The 16,535-nt window shown below is 35.2% G+C and overlaps 2 protein-coding genes across 2 annotated transcripts; both read right to left on the minus strand.

Annotated features, from left to right (window-relative positions):
* Window positions 1-1,585: 1,585 nt before the first annotated feature.
* tmem235b (transmembrane protein 235b) lies at window positions 1,586-10,870 on the minus strand. The gene is made up of 4 exons (XM_052103578.1): window positions 10,699-10,870; window positions 8,503-8,562; window positions 8,145-8,282; window positions 1,586-2,040 (listed from the first exon to the last, which is right to left on the minus strand). The coding sequence occupies exons 1-4, from the start codon at window positions 10,868-10,870 to the stop codon at window positions 1,805-1,807; spliced, it is 606 nt and encodes a 201-aa protein (XP_051959538.1). The 3' UTR covers window positions 1,586-1,804.
* Window positions 10,871-11,367: 497 nt separating this feature from the next.
* birc5a (baculoviral IAP repeat containing 5a) lies at window positions 11,368-15,653 on the minus strand. The gene is made up of 4 exons (XM_052103403.1): window positions 15,468-15,653; window positions 15,249-15,358; window positions 14,970-15,087; window positions 11,368-11,699 (listed from the first exon to the last, which is right to left on the minus strand). The coding sequence occupies exons 1-4, from the start codon at window positions 15,573-15,575 to the stop codon at window positions 11,607-11,609; spliced, it is 429 nt and encodes a 142-aa protein (XP_051959363.1). The 5' UTR covers window positions 15,576-15,653; the 3' UTR covers window positions 11,368-11,606.
* Window positions 15,654-16,535: the final 882 nt, after the last annotated feature.

Below are 16,535 nucleotides of genomic sequence, written 5' to 3' on the forward strand. Positions count from 1 at the left end.
CTGCATTTTTTGCTACCTTGATGGGCACTGGAGGAAGGGGCCGCCACTCGAAAGCTTGTTCTAATGAAAGTCAGAAAATGTGTCTTTTCTCAAAGGGCCCTTCCACAACACTGTTAGTGAAGGGTACATTCATACAGTAATGCCATGTTCCCTTCAGAGTACCCACTTTAATGGCTCAGAGTGAGTAGGGCAAAGGGAGGATTGCTTCCTATTGGAATCCGCCCACAATTTCTAGAGCACGCTCTGATAAAGGCACTGTTATTGAGAGATTAGTAAGAGATTTTAATTTGGTTTCATCTAATTATTTTATTCTTATGATTAAATTGTCTCCCCTTTCTCTGGGTGATCGGAACCTTTCGATATGTGACGCGCCTCTGCAGACCACTTCTGTGCACGCCACTGTGTTCCACCTTAAATATACGTACACTTCAATTACACTGCATTTTCTTCTGCCTTGTTTGCTAGTAAAAATATCTAACATATTTAAAACAAGACAGATGTACTTGAGAAGTGTATATAAAGACTTGCTTTTCAGAGAAAAATTTAATAAAATAAAAAAAAAAATAAAAAAAAAAAAAATATATATATATATATTATCAAATATTTTTGCTTGTTTCAAGGAGACATCTAACATAATTAATTTAGGTTTATGCTTATAACAACAACATTTTACATTTAATTTTCTCTGAAAAAATTATGTATGGGTGTTTCTCCAACTTTGGGCAATTTCATGTTCCAATGGATTTAAACATTTTATGCCAGATTAAAACTGACTTGGAAACATTTAACCAGGTCTTCATAATTTAATTTGGATACTTTTCAAATGCGTTTTGTGTACTTGATTCTACTGTTTTAGCCTTGTCCTGGAGATTCAATATTAATCTATGAAAAACCATTATAAAAATACAAACTATTACATGTTTAAAGCTATGAAAATCTAAACAAAGAGTGAAATAAACAAATGACTTCATTATTTACTGTGTGATAATTTTTTTTAAATACATTTTACAACTGTCCCACAGTTGTGGCATAATTTCCACCACACCAAACAATTTTCCCCCAAAAGTTAGTGTACTTGTTAGTGTAAAAAAATTTAAATATGACAAGGTATGAGACTAGTGATGTTTAAAGAAAAAGAAAATTCAAGTTAAATATCAATTGTAAGAAAAATATCTTCATTGGGCATAATTTCCAATCAAGCTGTAATTTTGCAAAATTATGCAAAAAGTTTGAAAATATTGTTTAATGGTGTGTATTTAGGAAACATAAATTAGCTTTGAAAATAGCTCGAGAAAGACAAAGGAGTCAGCTATTTTATTTCAAAATGTGATTTCCACCATCAAATTCTATTAAACACAAAAAATAATTTTAAATATGGTGGAAATGAAACTGTGGTGGGAATTTGACGACTTTCAGAAAAAAAGGACAAATCTCACGTGATTCATTAACATATTCCCTTGGACATTGTTAACAGACAAATTTTTATGTGACTTTACCTTAAAGTACACAGTGCTAAAAGTGCCTGAAGGTAAAGAAACACCCATAAACTCTAAAATTCATATTATACAGCACAATTTTGCTTTTGAAGTAAATTTATCTTGTTTTAAGGATGTTTAAATATTAAAAAATATATATTTTTTGTTTGTTTTTCAGTGTAAACCAGATCTACATGTGTAGCTTCTTGATTTTGCTCCAATTAATGCTCAAACTCTCAAAGACAGAGAGGACTAACCTTACCTTGGCAAATCCTTTTTACCTTGCCTAAAATTAACACGTATGGTTCAAAAAAGGTGGAGAAGCTGCTCTATATGGGAGCAACAGACTCTTCATACTGGGCTATAGGAGCCAACCTGGCAGCCAGCAGTAGGAGAAGCCCAGTTATCACCTCCAGAAGAAAGGAGAGCCAGGCCAGGCCCATTGACCAGCCAAATGATGTGTGCACCTGAGACATCTGTTCATGCCCCATCCGCCTTTCAGTCTCTTCCAGAGCCTTTTGAGAGTACCTGATGTACAGACTCACCCCAGAGAGAGTGAGAAGACCTGAGGATACACATGCACAAGCACGCATGAATGCACCCACACAAACAAACCAAATTAAGCATAATTTAGACAGCATCATGTTTTGACAGAGACTACTTAAAATTTGGCAACAAAATGTTCTTAGTTTAGTGGTACACTGTGCATACCCTTCTAAAAAAACAGCATAGGAACCATTCTCACAGGACACTTTCTTGTATTAAAAACAGACAAGAGTGCAATGGAAAGGAACTGAATGCAAATGTCTCGAGACATGCTTTTAAAAATGTAAATTCTTTTAACGGCAACTTAAAAACGCAGCGGTCCTGGCACGATCAGCTTAAATAAAAAGCATCCTGTGTGAATGGCGTCTTACACCAGCAAGAATTTCCATACTGGTTCAAGCTGGTTTATGCTTGTTTGGTGCTAGTCTAGCTGGTGTACCAGCATAACCATACTTTTCACCAGCATACTGGTTGACCAAGGAATTTTTGCTGGTTAAGCTAGATATGGGCTTGGAGGTGACACCAGTATCCCATGCTGGAGACCAACATTACTTGTGTTTTTAACAGGGTAGATGAATTGAGAGAAAAAAAGACGGTTAACAATTAACCTTAGACAAATATTGCTGATGACTGCTAACAATAAAATTGATTCGACAACAATGAGGCTTAATTTAACAGATCTGACATGACAGCACTTACTTGAGAATCCAGTTATTGCGCTGCTTGGCACCTTTTCTTTAATTAATAAAACATAGTTGACACAGAAATGTTTTTGTGTGGAGGCTGTGTGGTCTTCTTGTACCTCTAAAATCCACCATTCTTCATATCCATATTCAGTCATGAATAATAAAGCCTAATACAGGCAGCATTTTCCATTGCATAACAAGTCTGTAATGGTATTTTGTATATACAGTACAGTAGGTACTCAACCAGAATGAGTCTTTTTATCGCTGGGTTTATCCCGGTCGAAAAACTTTGAATTCTCAAACGTGAGACTTGTTTGCAAAATCACAGCCAAAAGCGCAAAGGGACAACCTATATGCCTGTATACTTGTGACCTTTTTGTAAACAACACCAACATCATATACCAACAAAATTATTTTCAATATAGGCCAGTTACAGACTGATTGAAACTAGCATCTTGACTAAATTATTTTTTAAACATGTGAAAGTATCTAAAAGTATCCTGTACTGATTCAGATTTTTTATAGTGTTAAGCCTCTGCTTTGTCAGAATCTGCTTTTAATAGCTGTAACTCAATTAGTGAAACTCTGCTAAATTGTCTGTATACCGTTATCTTATTCCAAAAATGTTATATTTTATTACCAAAGATTACAACTGGAGGTTTGCATAAGCAAAGTGATTTAGAGCTCAATAAGACAATATTTAAAGTGCCAAAATGAGATTCTCCTTAATCTGTGTGATTTACAACAGAGGTCAGCTGACCCAAGGAGCATGTTCCTCTGACAATGTTCTACACCCACATGACCTATGCTCTGTTCCAAAACTTTTTCCCAAAAACTTTTTTAAGGCATCTTTGGTGAGCTCCCGAGGTGAAAGGTGTTCCTAAAGGTAGAAAACTTGTTTATACTGCATGTAAGGGGGTCATGGCATGCCTTTTTTGTATTATTTTTAAGATGTTCATTGAGGTTCATAATAAAGTTTTGAGGTTCAAGTAAAGTTTTTTAAAACAGTCATATATTTGCAAAGCATAAATTTCCATATCCATTCTGGGCCTTTGTCAGAAACACTGGGTTTTGGTGCTGCTTCTCCTTTAAGATTTGAAAGTAAACACCCACTGTTATGACTGGCTCTCTGCTCTTGACTGACCTGCTCGCTCCTTGCCCTCTCACTGCTCACCACTACTGGGCGGGCTATGGAAGTGATAAGGTAATAGCAGTGGTTGATGTTTTGTTGTGGACCGTCAGACGCAAATGTCTACTATAGTGGCACACCACAATGTGGAGGAATTAGAGAATGAGTCATTTTGGCAGCCATGTGTTGTTGTTTTTGTTTTTTTGCAGCAAGGAGAAAGATTTGAGTTCTGAAATTAACAGTATGTTTTGAAGATACCGACCTCTTTAAAGATACCATATTTTATAGGCAAATTCTAAGGCAGCATAGTTTGTATCCTTTGTGGGAAAGGCATAAAAAAATGCATTGCAAAAACATTATTCCAAGATGATGGACAAAAGTGAGAGAAATGTTAAGTACTGAAAAGTATTAATAAAATACAATTGAAAATTAAACTATTTTACCCAATATTTGTATATGCTGTGTATTTTAGTTTGTTTTTTGTTTTGCCCTATTATCTTAGCAACATGCTAATGTCAAACTATATTGAGATCAATTTACGAGTCCAGTCACCTATGCACTTTGTGTGAGGAGTGATATTTTTGTGGCATGCAAAGCTGCTGCCTGTTTAGAGTGTTACAAATCAGTTACTTATGAGGTTTTGTGATATCAGCTTGCTAGTATTTTGAAGACAGTGCTAGTCTCTGACATCCGCTGTCTCAGAATTAAGAGACGCATCAGCATCCCTGATGCACAGTGGAAGTCAAAGTAGCTAATCACTGCAGCACCCTAGTGTGCCTGATGATTCCAAGACGTGGGGCATTTTTACCAAATCTTCATTAAAATGGAATGTGCTAATGTGTGTCTGCAGTGGCAGAAATCACATCTAATTAAACACTGACAAAATGAGAATGGATTTTCACATCAGCCATAATATGCACATAAAATTAAGAGGCAATAAACAGAGAGAGAGAGAGAGAAAGGAACACAGTTTGTAATTAGCATGGCCAAGGGTCTAGATGGGAAAAGACTGAGATGTTTTTTGATCTTACATTTTCCAGTTCATTTAGAGTAAACAGTTTGTCCTATGCAGGAACAACTGATTATTCTACCATCAGAACTACATATGCCACAGTTGAATAGAAACACTATATTAACAAAGTAAAAGAAACAGCATATTAAAGGACATGGCAAGTAACAAAATATATTTAAAGAGTTAGTTCACCCAATAAATCATCATTTACTCACCCTCATAAGTTCCAAACCGGTATGACTTTCAAGAGGAGACATTTTCATATAATGAAAGTGAATGGTGACTGGAGCTCTAACATTCATACCATGGTTTTGGAAAAAAATTACATATGATTTATCAAAGACTTTACTCGCTCATTTACATTCCAAGCTTCACGATGTTAAACACTTGCCATGTGCTCCTTATTACCACGGAGATAAATGCTGGGGATTATTTTCTGGCTCTTTTCTATTCAATGTAAGGATGCTTTTATTCATGTCACATGCCTTCAGGCTACTTAGTGAGAGGACACTTAGCTGCAGGCTTTGAGGTGCTGTTTGTTGTCGATGTAAAGAGCAAATCAGTTCACGAGAAAACAACATACCGTATGTGTGTACGCATAAGGATCAAAGCAAATGTCTCCTGACTGGGATACTTATGTTGCTTTGGGAATTCTTATGGGGATAAGGGTCTCAGAAAATTTGTTCTGGTTGTACTCAGTAATAATAATTATTATTGTATTTTATTTTCTTCTGCGCATAGGCCTACAGGAGTTAAAGCAATAATATCACATTTAAATAAGAGGCTGATGAATGATAACATTTTTACTAGGTCAGAATTGCTGGGGGCTGTATTATCCCTCATGTAAGGTGAATTTGATCATGAATTCACCTTTCCCTTTCCCCTTTAGATTGCCTATTTCAATCACTGAAATAGCTAGAGGGGTGTTCTCTGTTATCCTATCAATTTTAAGAGGGGAAAACTATGAACCGCAATAACTTCCATCTCATAAGCCGCTGACATACAAATTACTCTAGGTGAGTTATGATTTCAGCCTTCGTTTTTGCTCTTGCGTCCTTCATCTAGAGAACTGCACAACCAAAAGTTTTGAGTTCAATCACAACTTTAGTAAATGAAGGCCAACGTTTATGAAGCTCAGCTGGTGGAGCAGGGTGCTTGCAATGCCAAGGTTGTGTATTTCATTCACAGGGAACATGTACTGATAAAAAGTACACCTTAAATTGACTGTCTTGTAGTCATTTTGGATAAAAACTCCTGCAAAATGCATAAATCTTTATTTAATAAATTTTTCTTGAATCTGACTGAAATTGTTTTTGAGTGGGGTTTATTTAAAAAACCTAGGAAACTGCTAGTTAATTTAACAGACCATATTTTCAAGTAAAGACTACACACAATTGTTTGTGGCTTTATTTAGAAAGTCAATTTTCAAGTTCATTTTACTCACTTTTGTTTGCACATTTTACTTAAACAATAAAGCACTGAATTAAGCCACTTTTTAAAGTGTAGCACTTCATTGCATTTTCTTTACATACTTAATCATTTACCACATGTCATGACATCTAGAAGCCTTCCACAGGGAACCTTACTGCATGCTATGTAGTCTATTAGACATCACCTTGCACCTTAGCGAAATAATCAAGTTCCAGAGCTGTGCACGCAGGCCTCAAAACTTGGTGCACAAAACACCGTGACGGTAACAATCAACAGATCATATTTTTGATCATGAATGGTTAATTTTGAGTAGAAAATGAACTTCTGACTTCAAAGGATTTCCTAAACGTAACAAAATAAATAAATAAAAATACATAATAATAAAAAAACTGTAAAATCAAACAGTGAAACCATGCAAGCTCCTTAATCATTCAAGTCTGGTGCATGCTGGGAACACCAGTTTCGAAATGTTAAGTAAAATGTACTCAAATTAGTTATAAATTGTCATATTTATTTGCATTTTTTTTACATGTTTAAACTGAGTACAAATGTAAAATTTACTTAAGATTTTCAAGTGCTGAAACTAACTTATTCAATGTAAAAAGTACTTAATTTTTTCTGTTCACTTCACCACAAAATAAAATTTTAAATTCAGTGCAAACCTTTCAAGGTGCATTGCAGTCTTTTAGAAATGTCAACATTCATCCCTAAGATTATCATCTATTTTCAAAGATCACTACCCTGCCCCCCAAGATTTTCAAATTGATCCTACATCCATGCTTTTCAGGTTTCCTAAATATCCCACACAGTTCCAGCATTAATCAGAATACTTGCACTAAAGGCTAAATTACACTCACAGCTAAGGTCTTATTCATTCTTTGCTGAGAGCAAGAAAGAAGGTCGAAACAACTGATCAACTATTTGCGAACATTCAGAAACCAGCCATGCCACTAGAGGCAGCATTAAGAGGAGCATTTAAATATGAGATGCATGCTGTACTATCAACAGACTACATGTAAAACATGAACTAATGTGGCAATAAAATGTGTAATCATTTACTACATGTCTTATTCTATGAACAGAATACATCTGAAAATACACTATCAGTAAAATTAGCTGTTTTTTTAAGTTGTCATGTTTACATTCTGCATTCAAGATATACTGTATGTGGCCATAATATGCACCGGATACCATATGTTAGTATATTATATAGACTTTTTTAGACAAAAAAAATCACATGAAATGGTCTTGGAAAATATCGTGTGCAAATGATTGTATAGATGTTGTTAAGTTTGCATCAGCACAGCAACTCAGCCGAAAAAAGATGCTGCTGTCAAAGAGGGTGAAGCACCATGTCACACCCACCGATGATGACATCATAGACAAATGTCGGTAAGGAGTTTAACAGCCGGTACAAAGTTTTTCTGGCAAGGCTGTTTTGAACCACTGCAACGTACCCAAAAACTCTTTTCTTTGTCCAGATTTTGTTTGAAATTACGTCACACCCCGTTCGGTCATCGGTTTCATTTGAAGTATATTGGCTTGAGGTATATAAGAGAAGGCCCAATTCTAGTCCCTTCTTTCAATATGAAAAGTTATGGCTCAGAGGAATGCTTTCCTACTTTACGTCTGAGAAATAGAGCTTGTGAGATGAATCTTGTTCAATTGACATTTTGGAAAGGAACCATTTGAATTTGCATCTGGTTTTCAGTTGACATGTATCAGTAATGGTTGCGTAATTGGTTGCAGCTTTAAGATTGCTGACAACAGTTACAGATTTTTACATGGGCTGTGGATGAAGCCCCCCTAAATAGGGTCTAGAATGAACTATTCTGGCATTGATACATTTAGTGGGTAATACTTACTGCACAAGAGAAAATATGAAGCAGATCCGAGCAGGAGTGTCTGGCTTCTGGCTAGAGAACTGATGAGGCCACTGATACCTCCAAACACCAGCATCACCAAACTCAGGGGCAGTAAGATGGCAATCACACTATGCATGACTGGGTGAATCAGAGTAAATCACAGCTGTTATGTTAAATGCTGTTAAAGATAAATATAAAAATGCTAACTCACTAACAGGCATACCTTTCTTATGTACAAACCTATGGCTTACCAATATAGCCTGATATGTCATGATGGAACATTCATTGCAGTACAATGAGCAGTAATTTAGACAGAGTTAATTTCATTGTGTTTATAAAAATATTTAATTACACTCACTCTCCATTTGCCTCTCTGATTCTGAATATCTTGAATTGTCTTCTGTATGACTTTGGACATCTATAGTGAAAAAAGCAGAAAATCACTATAATTTCCCATGTACATACAATAGCTGTCAGGGTGTCTTCAACTGCCAAATGTGTCAATTGGGGTTTCCACAGTCATGAAAAAAATGAAAATATCAGAGAATTTAAAAATTCAGATTTTAATTTGAATTCTATTTTTATTATTATAATTTTTTTTATGGTTAATTTAACCACCAAGCAAGCCACGCATTTGCAGCAAAAACCACTTGAGGGGTGACGTCTTGTTTTGGGAACACGTACGGCACAAATACACTGTTGTCAGCGCTAACAGAGAGGTTCACATTAGAGGTATGCTGGGTTTTAAAGTCAGTTTTTCAAAGTAGGATTTTGTGTTCCGGTTTGTAATATATGAAAAATGATACAGTCCTTCCGAACTTGTTTCACCAACGCGCTCTCACACACATAAGCACGAACGGATGTGTTAGGGGCCGTTCACACCGAACATGTTCTTGCGTGCGTCAGTTTTTCCATTGTTTTCCTTTGTAATCACACACTGGACAAACTTCCATACCTGCTACATCACGTCTCGCTATTTCTTCAGTGTCTCACGCAGGACCGGCACAATTTTAGACACCGTGTCAAGTTAAAAAGAGCATCAGGTCTCAAAAACGCATGTTGAGACACCTGCGCTCTGTTACATTTGTTGTGCTGCAACTTGATTGTTTGTAGCGCAGGTGTCACAAAGCACCTAGAGCATCTATTATGGCTTTTAAAATATTACCTTTCATGTTGTGTGTTATATAGCTGTTTGTGAATATAAAAATAAGTCTGCAAAGTTTCAAAATCAAAGTGCATGACAAATGGTGTTACTGACTCCCAAAAGAAAGAACCGATTCTGAACACCTGAAACGAGTCGTTAGTAATTCCATACTTACTTCCTGTACTAACTTACGTTATTTGGTAACAAAAAACCCTGCCTCTGGTCTTCATTAGCTGCTCGTGAACAGTAAGTGGAAGACCAATCACAACAGATGGGGACATCTGACCAATCAGAGCAGAGTAGGCTCTCTGAAAGGAGTTTAGAATTAATCCTTTAGAACCGATCATTGAACGAGTCGTTTTTGATACTGGGAAAAAAGGTAATGATGCTATTTAAATTATGAGCAAATTAAAGTGTTTTTTGACCTTGGATGCATGTCGATCATATGAGACCTTTAAAACAAAATTAGGCACATTTAAAAACCATAATAGATGCAATTTTACGTTCTGAACAAGATGCACTCATTATCTTTAACTAGATTTTTATTTCATTAAACATTTTGAACTTGTCTACAATGGCTGATAGGATTCATTTAAAATTATAATTTAAAATTAATTAAGCAATTTTTTAAGCAAAACATTTCGAAATTAGGACCCCTGGCGGTCGATTGCTCGGGGCCTCAGAAAACGTTAACACGCCCCTGGTTATAAGCAGCATATTATCAACACCTGTTTACATGTAGCATGTATGTCAAAGACATATACTTTGCGATTACTTATTATATGTTTGCCTATAAGTAATACAAATAGGATGGTTGTATTCTATTATTCTAGAGTTTTCCAGCAACATATGGCACATGACTATTTGATTAGTTTGATATTTTTATCAATTACAATAATATGTGCAATGCAAAATTATTAATAAATTATCAAAACAGAACACTTCAAATTTCTCTGAAAATTTCAAAGCTCTTGTTCAGTTTTGGTCAAAATTCCTAACACGAATATTAAAGTACAGCTTTTAAGCTTTAAATCTATACCTTGTTTGTGTTGGTCAAGATTGTAGTTATAAATATATATATATATATATATTAATTCTCTCGCCGGGTCCGCCCATCATAGCTTAAAGGGATATATTGGATAGATTATATTTAGTTTCTTCTAGTTATGCTCAGTTTTAACATATTTAATTAGCTAACATTTTATATATATTTGAATGCAATCTCTGTAAATAAAATGTTTTTTTTTTAATCCGTTTTTTATCCAGTAGCAAATTATTACCAATGACTGCGAAAGTTATGGTGTGGGAATTATGTACTGAAAATAAACTATTTCATTACACTGACTGTCAGACAATGAATAAACTCAAGATCCTCATGGGCAAAGATTTAAGAATGAAAATCTGTCATACCATCGGTAACTCCCAAAAGTCCAGAGTGCGTGTGCTCCGGATCGGTGTGGTTCATGCGTTTGTCTTCAATGATGTACCAGTATTCACTTCCAATGGCGAGCGCCAAACAGCTGAAACTGAGAACACCCGTCAACCCCCCGCCAACAACCACGGAGCCGAATGCAATTTTCATGCCGGACAGGAAATATGCGATTCAGGTTCAGGACAACCTAAAAAACTTCTTCTCGAAAGGCATTGCCTGTGCGACGCGATCAGACGATGAGCTGAATGGCATGAAGCGCGCACACTTTTTTCAAATGTTGATTGTCCATCCAAGGTGCTGACAACATGCGATGCGTTATTACTAGGAAAGACAGGCTGCGTGATGCTAGTCAATTGAAAGAAATAAGAAGGGTTCCTTGGGTATACATCATCAGTGTGAGCAGTGCGTGCCAAACTAACACTGAGTGCTCTTACTCATGACTGGTAGAGGAAACATGAGTGACGTACAGTGCATAACCAACACCACTGATTACATCTATCCAACCATTTATAATTTTCCAAAGTAATTTTAAAGCAACGCTTAGAAACAAAAAGGCACAAGTTGTTCTAAATGTGCTTATGAACTAGGCACCATTTATGGCACTTAATCATTTTATGAACAGACCAGCAAGACGCATAAGCCATGGTAGAGTCATTTTATTAAGCGCATTGTTTTGAAATAAATGTTTTAAAGAATGAAGAATGTGTATAAAAAGCAGATACATTTGCAGGTAAAATCATATACAGATGACAGTATGAAACACATTTAAAAAGAACAAGGACAAAAATGATAGACAAGTGCAAGATTGAAAATGGAAGAAAGTGGGATCCTTATGTAACATGGAAAATGAATAAGGCTGTAGAGGTCACTCCATCAAGGAACCTCTTTATTCCTCCCCCATGGCAGTCTGGATGATCTTGGATCTCTTGTGCTTCACAGCCTCTTCAAATTTATCAATTGCCTGGCCACATGTTTTTTTCTGAAATATTACAAAGCATTTAATTTCTTCCACATGACAAAAGCAAAGTAACATACTGGTATTTATATATTACTAATATGACACAGATTCTCCAGATATGCATTTAGGGTTCCCACACCGTAAGATTAGAATTAATTTGACAACACTTATCTACTTGTATAAGGCCATCTTTGGACTTGGTCTACAGTACATTAGTGACCTTCATCCTTACTCTCCTGCCAGAATGCTCAGATCTTGTATCGGTCCCCCACTGTCATTCTAAGTCAAAGGGTGATACATGAGGTCTGCTCATTCTCTAGCTATTTCTAAATATTCCCTTAAATCTTATTTTTACTCTTTAGCTTTTGATACAGTTTCATTGAGGCTGTACCTTTTTGAAACTATATTATAATGATAATAATAATAATCCTGTTTTATCAGACTGTATAGCACTTTTGATCAACTTCTGTTTTTTTGTTTTTGTTTTTTTTAAATGTGCTTTATAAATAAAATTTCACTTGACTTTGACCAAAGAATTTCCAAGACGTTTGTAGTTGTAATAATTAAAAAAAATTATATTATAGACAGGGCCGGTTCTAGACATTTGGAGGCCCTAGGCAAAATGTATGTTGGAGGCCCCCACCATGCCCTCCTCCCCTCCACCTTTCAGAATTCACGAGTTCACACTTACATCAAATTAAATAGAGTAAAGATTATGCGTATTTGGCATGCTGTCCAGGGAGGGCTCCAGGCTCTGAATTTTGGCCAGATTTACATCAGTATTACATTGGATTGCATTGTATTTTGGATTGTGTTGTTTACATCCAATAAGAGATTATTAAAAATCAAAGTGAGGAGATGGGGGCGGTGGAGGGATGCTGATAAACGGTCAATGAACAGAGGTAAGTCTGCAGTATATATACCTCTTATCTCATTGATTATCTGAATGTGCTCCTCCCGAACTTTGTTAATAAAACATAATTTAATAAAAAAGACTTGAAAACAAATATGATTCCTAACCATTTTATTTATACAAAACCTGTTATCAGTATTTTTATATTTTTACTTAAATGTGCATATTAATGTAACTTTAATTAAGGTAAACAAAAAAAATCATCTGAAAAGTCATCTTTTTTTTTTTAGCAGTCAGGAAGTTTTTTGCAGTAATTTGTTCAGTAATTTATTTATGGTAACACACTAACCCACTATTTGGGATAATGAACAGTTTTGTTTTTGATAGACTAAATATAGTCATATTAGGTATGTATTGTAGAGAAATACCTTAAGATACACAAATCAGCTGCTAGTGGAAGTGAAAAGACAAGTTAATTTCGTCAACTGTAATTGTGTGCTTATTCATATGCTTAAGATTGCATACTTATTTTCAATAAATATTGCAAAAGTATTTATGATTGGAAAACGAAAAAATGAAGTCTATTATGGTCTATAGTCTATTATGATAGACTAGAGCAGTTAATGTAGGCTAAACATTTGCGCTTTTAGAAGATATACAGACTGTTTTAAAACATAATAAACAATGCTTTAGTATAGTGCGTTTGCTCTTTGACTGACAAACTTTACTTTTTCTGTAGTATTTTGCGAGTCAGCTCCTGACTAGGGCTGGAAATCGATTGTAGCTACATACGCCGGATTCAAAGTGTCAGAAGCGAATTCAGTCCATCAACGGTGCTCGCGCTCTTTTGAACTGGAAATAACCGTCAAATGATCTATCTCAAAATGACGCTGATCGTTAGAATCAGTTTATTTTTTACAATACATTACAATCACTCAAAAATAGATGATACCTGAATCACGAGCTGCACTTTCTTTGCGTGCCTGCTCAGCTTTACGCTTAACAGCCCCTGAAGGATGAGTTCGCTTCAGCGCCATCAGATAAATTTGCAGAAAAGTTGGATTTTATTCATCTACAATCTCTTCATTCATAAATTCAGAGGTTGGGAGTGACTCGCATGTAAACGGTGATATTACTTGGTTTAACTACAGGTGAATGACAATTGTTATATCCAATGGACAAACAGCATAGTATTTTGCTGCTCTTGATTGGTGGATAAGCATGTGTATGTTTTGGAGGCCCTGCCTCCAAGGCCGAGGCCCTAGGCAACTGCCTAGTTCGCCAATAGGTAGCGCCGGCCCTGATTATAGAGATTGCACTCACAAAGAGCAAATCGAATATTTCAGTGTTGAGAACAAGAAAGCGTAGCCTATATTTTACTTTAGAAAGTTTGATAACACTTAAAAAAAATAAATAATAATATTTGTTAATATACGTACATTAGGTGTCATGAACGAACAATTAACAATATTTTTAACAGCATTTTTGTAAACTGGGTTATGGTTAAGTTAATTTAGGAAAATACCAATACAAAAACATTGTTAACTGATGTTAGTTCATAATTAATTAACTCAAACTAAGGTCCGCAATGAGGATGCTCGGGGGACCATGGAAAATTAAAATAAATTAAATACATAAAAAAAAAAAAAAGAAATTACAACATTATTTCTGTTTCATTCTAAAACCATGGGATTAACAGCCATTATTTTAAACCGTAAGAAATAAAAACAAAACTGCAAAAATGTCATATATTATGAAAAAAAAAAAAAAACATTTCTGAACTTCATTATTTGCTTTAAATCTGCTTTTCACAATATTGACTGTGAATAATCCTATACAAATACCTTTGATTTGAATTGAAAATGCTCTCTTCGTGTTTAAACATTACTTCTTACATTACTATAATAGAAAAAAATACACACTTAATGAAAAGTAATGTTTTCCATATAAATTTGTATTAATACCTTTTGCTTTAGTACAATGGCACTAACAAAAGCCAATTATTTAATTTTGCAAACAATATCTATTTAATATTATGTTTACTATTTTTCTCAAATAGGGGGTACCTCGCAAGGGGATCGTCATATTTGGGGTCCTTGGTATCAAAAAGTTTGAAAACCCATGCATTAAAAAATATAAACATGCACAGCTTTGCATTTTAAAAATGTATTTGCACATGTTGAAATTCACATTAAACAAGATTAATAAATGCGTAACAAATTGTCCAATGCAAGTTCATGATAACTATGTAATTAACTAGTGTTAAAATTTTATTGCAAAATGTGACTGAAAATCCATGACCTTTCAGAATTTTCTTTTTAATTTCAATGACTTCTCCAGTCCTATAAATCACAACTGTAAAATGATCACGGGGAACCCTGTGTACTGGAGTGCATATATACATAAACAGTGCCCTTTTTCTGTCAGTGAACACTTACAATGATACACTTTTGTCTCTCTTTCTGAAGTTTCAGAAATTCCTCCACTGTCAGGCTGTCCATTGTCTTCTTCAGCAAGATAAAATCACATGTGGGAGAATGTGCTTTATGTTCTTTCCTGAAAACACAAACAAACAACAGGACAACACATCAGAAACGAATGCAAAATATCTGACATGATGCCATTTTCTAAATCAAATAACCTTGACTTGAAATCCAAGCCTTATTCAATCATATGACAGATCTGAAAGAGGTATTGCCTCTGAAATGTGAACTCACTCGGGATCATCCTCAGGCTCCCATCCTTCCAGCTCTTTCAAACAGAAGAAGCACTGAGCTATATCTGGACTGTTCTCCGACGGGGTGTGAATAAATCCAGCTTTGGCCATCTATAGACCAAAATGATATTTGAGAAGCGGAAAACATTGTATTTAAGCATATATAAAACAGAAGTAGATCCAGAGGAGCTGGTATAACTAAATTACAGGATTCACCCACATTTTCTGGAGTGCAAACGCAACCCTCTTCAAACGGCCAGCCAACGAATGTTTGAAGTCTGTTCTCATAAAAGTACATTTTGTTCTGATCGTCATTACCAGGATTCATTTTCTTGAATATCGAGAGTGGTATTAAAGTACAGCGAAGCTACATGAAACTGAGCAACACTGCTGTCTTTCTTGTTTTTGGCGTTTCTTCCGGTTAACGTTTTAAAAATTTGAGCGCCTTTTTTGATTGGCCGTGGAGCGTCATTTACACGCATGCGCAGATAGAGAAGTAGTTTCCCCCGTTTTTAAACCGGGGTTCGATAACATGTGGGTTTCCCCCAAAACACATGCTATTAATAACCAATGTTTAAACAGCAACCTATAGATATTTGTAGGATATTTTATTCATAACGAACTTTCATTTTATGAAAGGTGGAAGAAAAATGCTTTCTACTCAAAATACGTGTTGTAATCAATAGTTTCACATTTTGATGTCATTATTTGTTTTTATAAAGCTAAAAAAAAGAAAAAGTGATAGACATTTTGTGTTGTTGTGTGGCAAAATCTGTTTTGATGGATGTTCATTGTTTTGACAGAACGGATCTTATGGAGAAATATGCCTCATGCATCTTGGACACACTGGGCTTTTCAGAGATACCAAATAATTGGGGGTTTGGACATGACAACTTGGTCCTTACAACTGGGTACATTTTATGCTCTATGACATCTAATTAGTTGATATTTTTTTATGGAAATTGGCCTTCATATTTTTTTCTAATAAACTGAAACAAAAGAAAAGACATCAGTTCCCTTATTTTGACCACAATTACTTAATTTTATTCAAGCGCAAGGGCTTATGGGTACTCCACACAGTTGCAAATTTGTTCTTTATCATTTTGAGTTAAAGTACTCGAAACCAAAGTTTAAAGAACCCAGCTTTAGGGTTTAGAGAGTAACAGTAACTTTATTAAAATGAGTAAGAATATTAAATGATTAAGCTTAAGTTGAGCTTTTTTTTTGTTTGAGATAACTATTAGGATTTACAGTGTGGAAAGAAGAACATTAGGAGTATTATTTTATA

Source organism: Xyrauchen texanus, chromosome 33 (genome assembly GCF_025860055.1).
Source record: "Xyrauchen texanus isolate HMW12.3.18 chromosome 33, RBS_HiC_50CHRs, whole genome shotgun sequence".
NCBI classification, from domain to species: Eukaryota; Metazoa; Chordata; class Actinopteri; order Cypriniformes; family Catostomidae; genus Xyrauchen; species Xyrauchen texanus.

Bases quoted from the DNA above. Each gene is read 5' to 3' on its own strand.
- tmem235b (XM_052103578.1), bottom strand. From the start codon at position 10,870: ATGAAAATTGCATTCGGCTCCGTGGTTGTTGGCGGGGGGTTGACGGGT. The intron at 8,563-10,698 runs GTATGACAGATT...TTTTCACTATAG, and splicing joins ACTTTTGGGAGTTACCGATG to ATGTCCAAAGTCATACAGAA. The intron at 8,283-8,502 runs GTGAGTGTAATT...TGATTCACCCAG, and splicing joins ATCAGAGAGGCAAATGGAGA to TCATGCATAGTGTGATTGCC.
- birc5a (XM_052103403.1), bottom strand. From the start codon at position 15,575: ATGAATCCTGGTAATGACGATCAGAACAAAATGTACTTTTATGAGAAC. The intron at 15,359-15,467 runs GTGGGTGAATCC...TTTGGTCTATAG, and splicing joins GCGTTTGCACTCCAGAAAAT to ATGGCCAAAGCTGGATTTAT. The intron at 11,700-14,969 runs GTAAGTGTTCAC...GTAATATTTCAG, and splicing joins AGAGACAAAAGTGTATCATT to AAAAAAACATGTGGCCAGGC.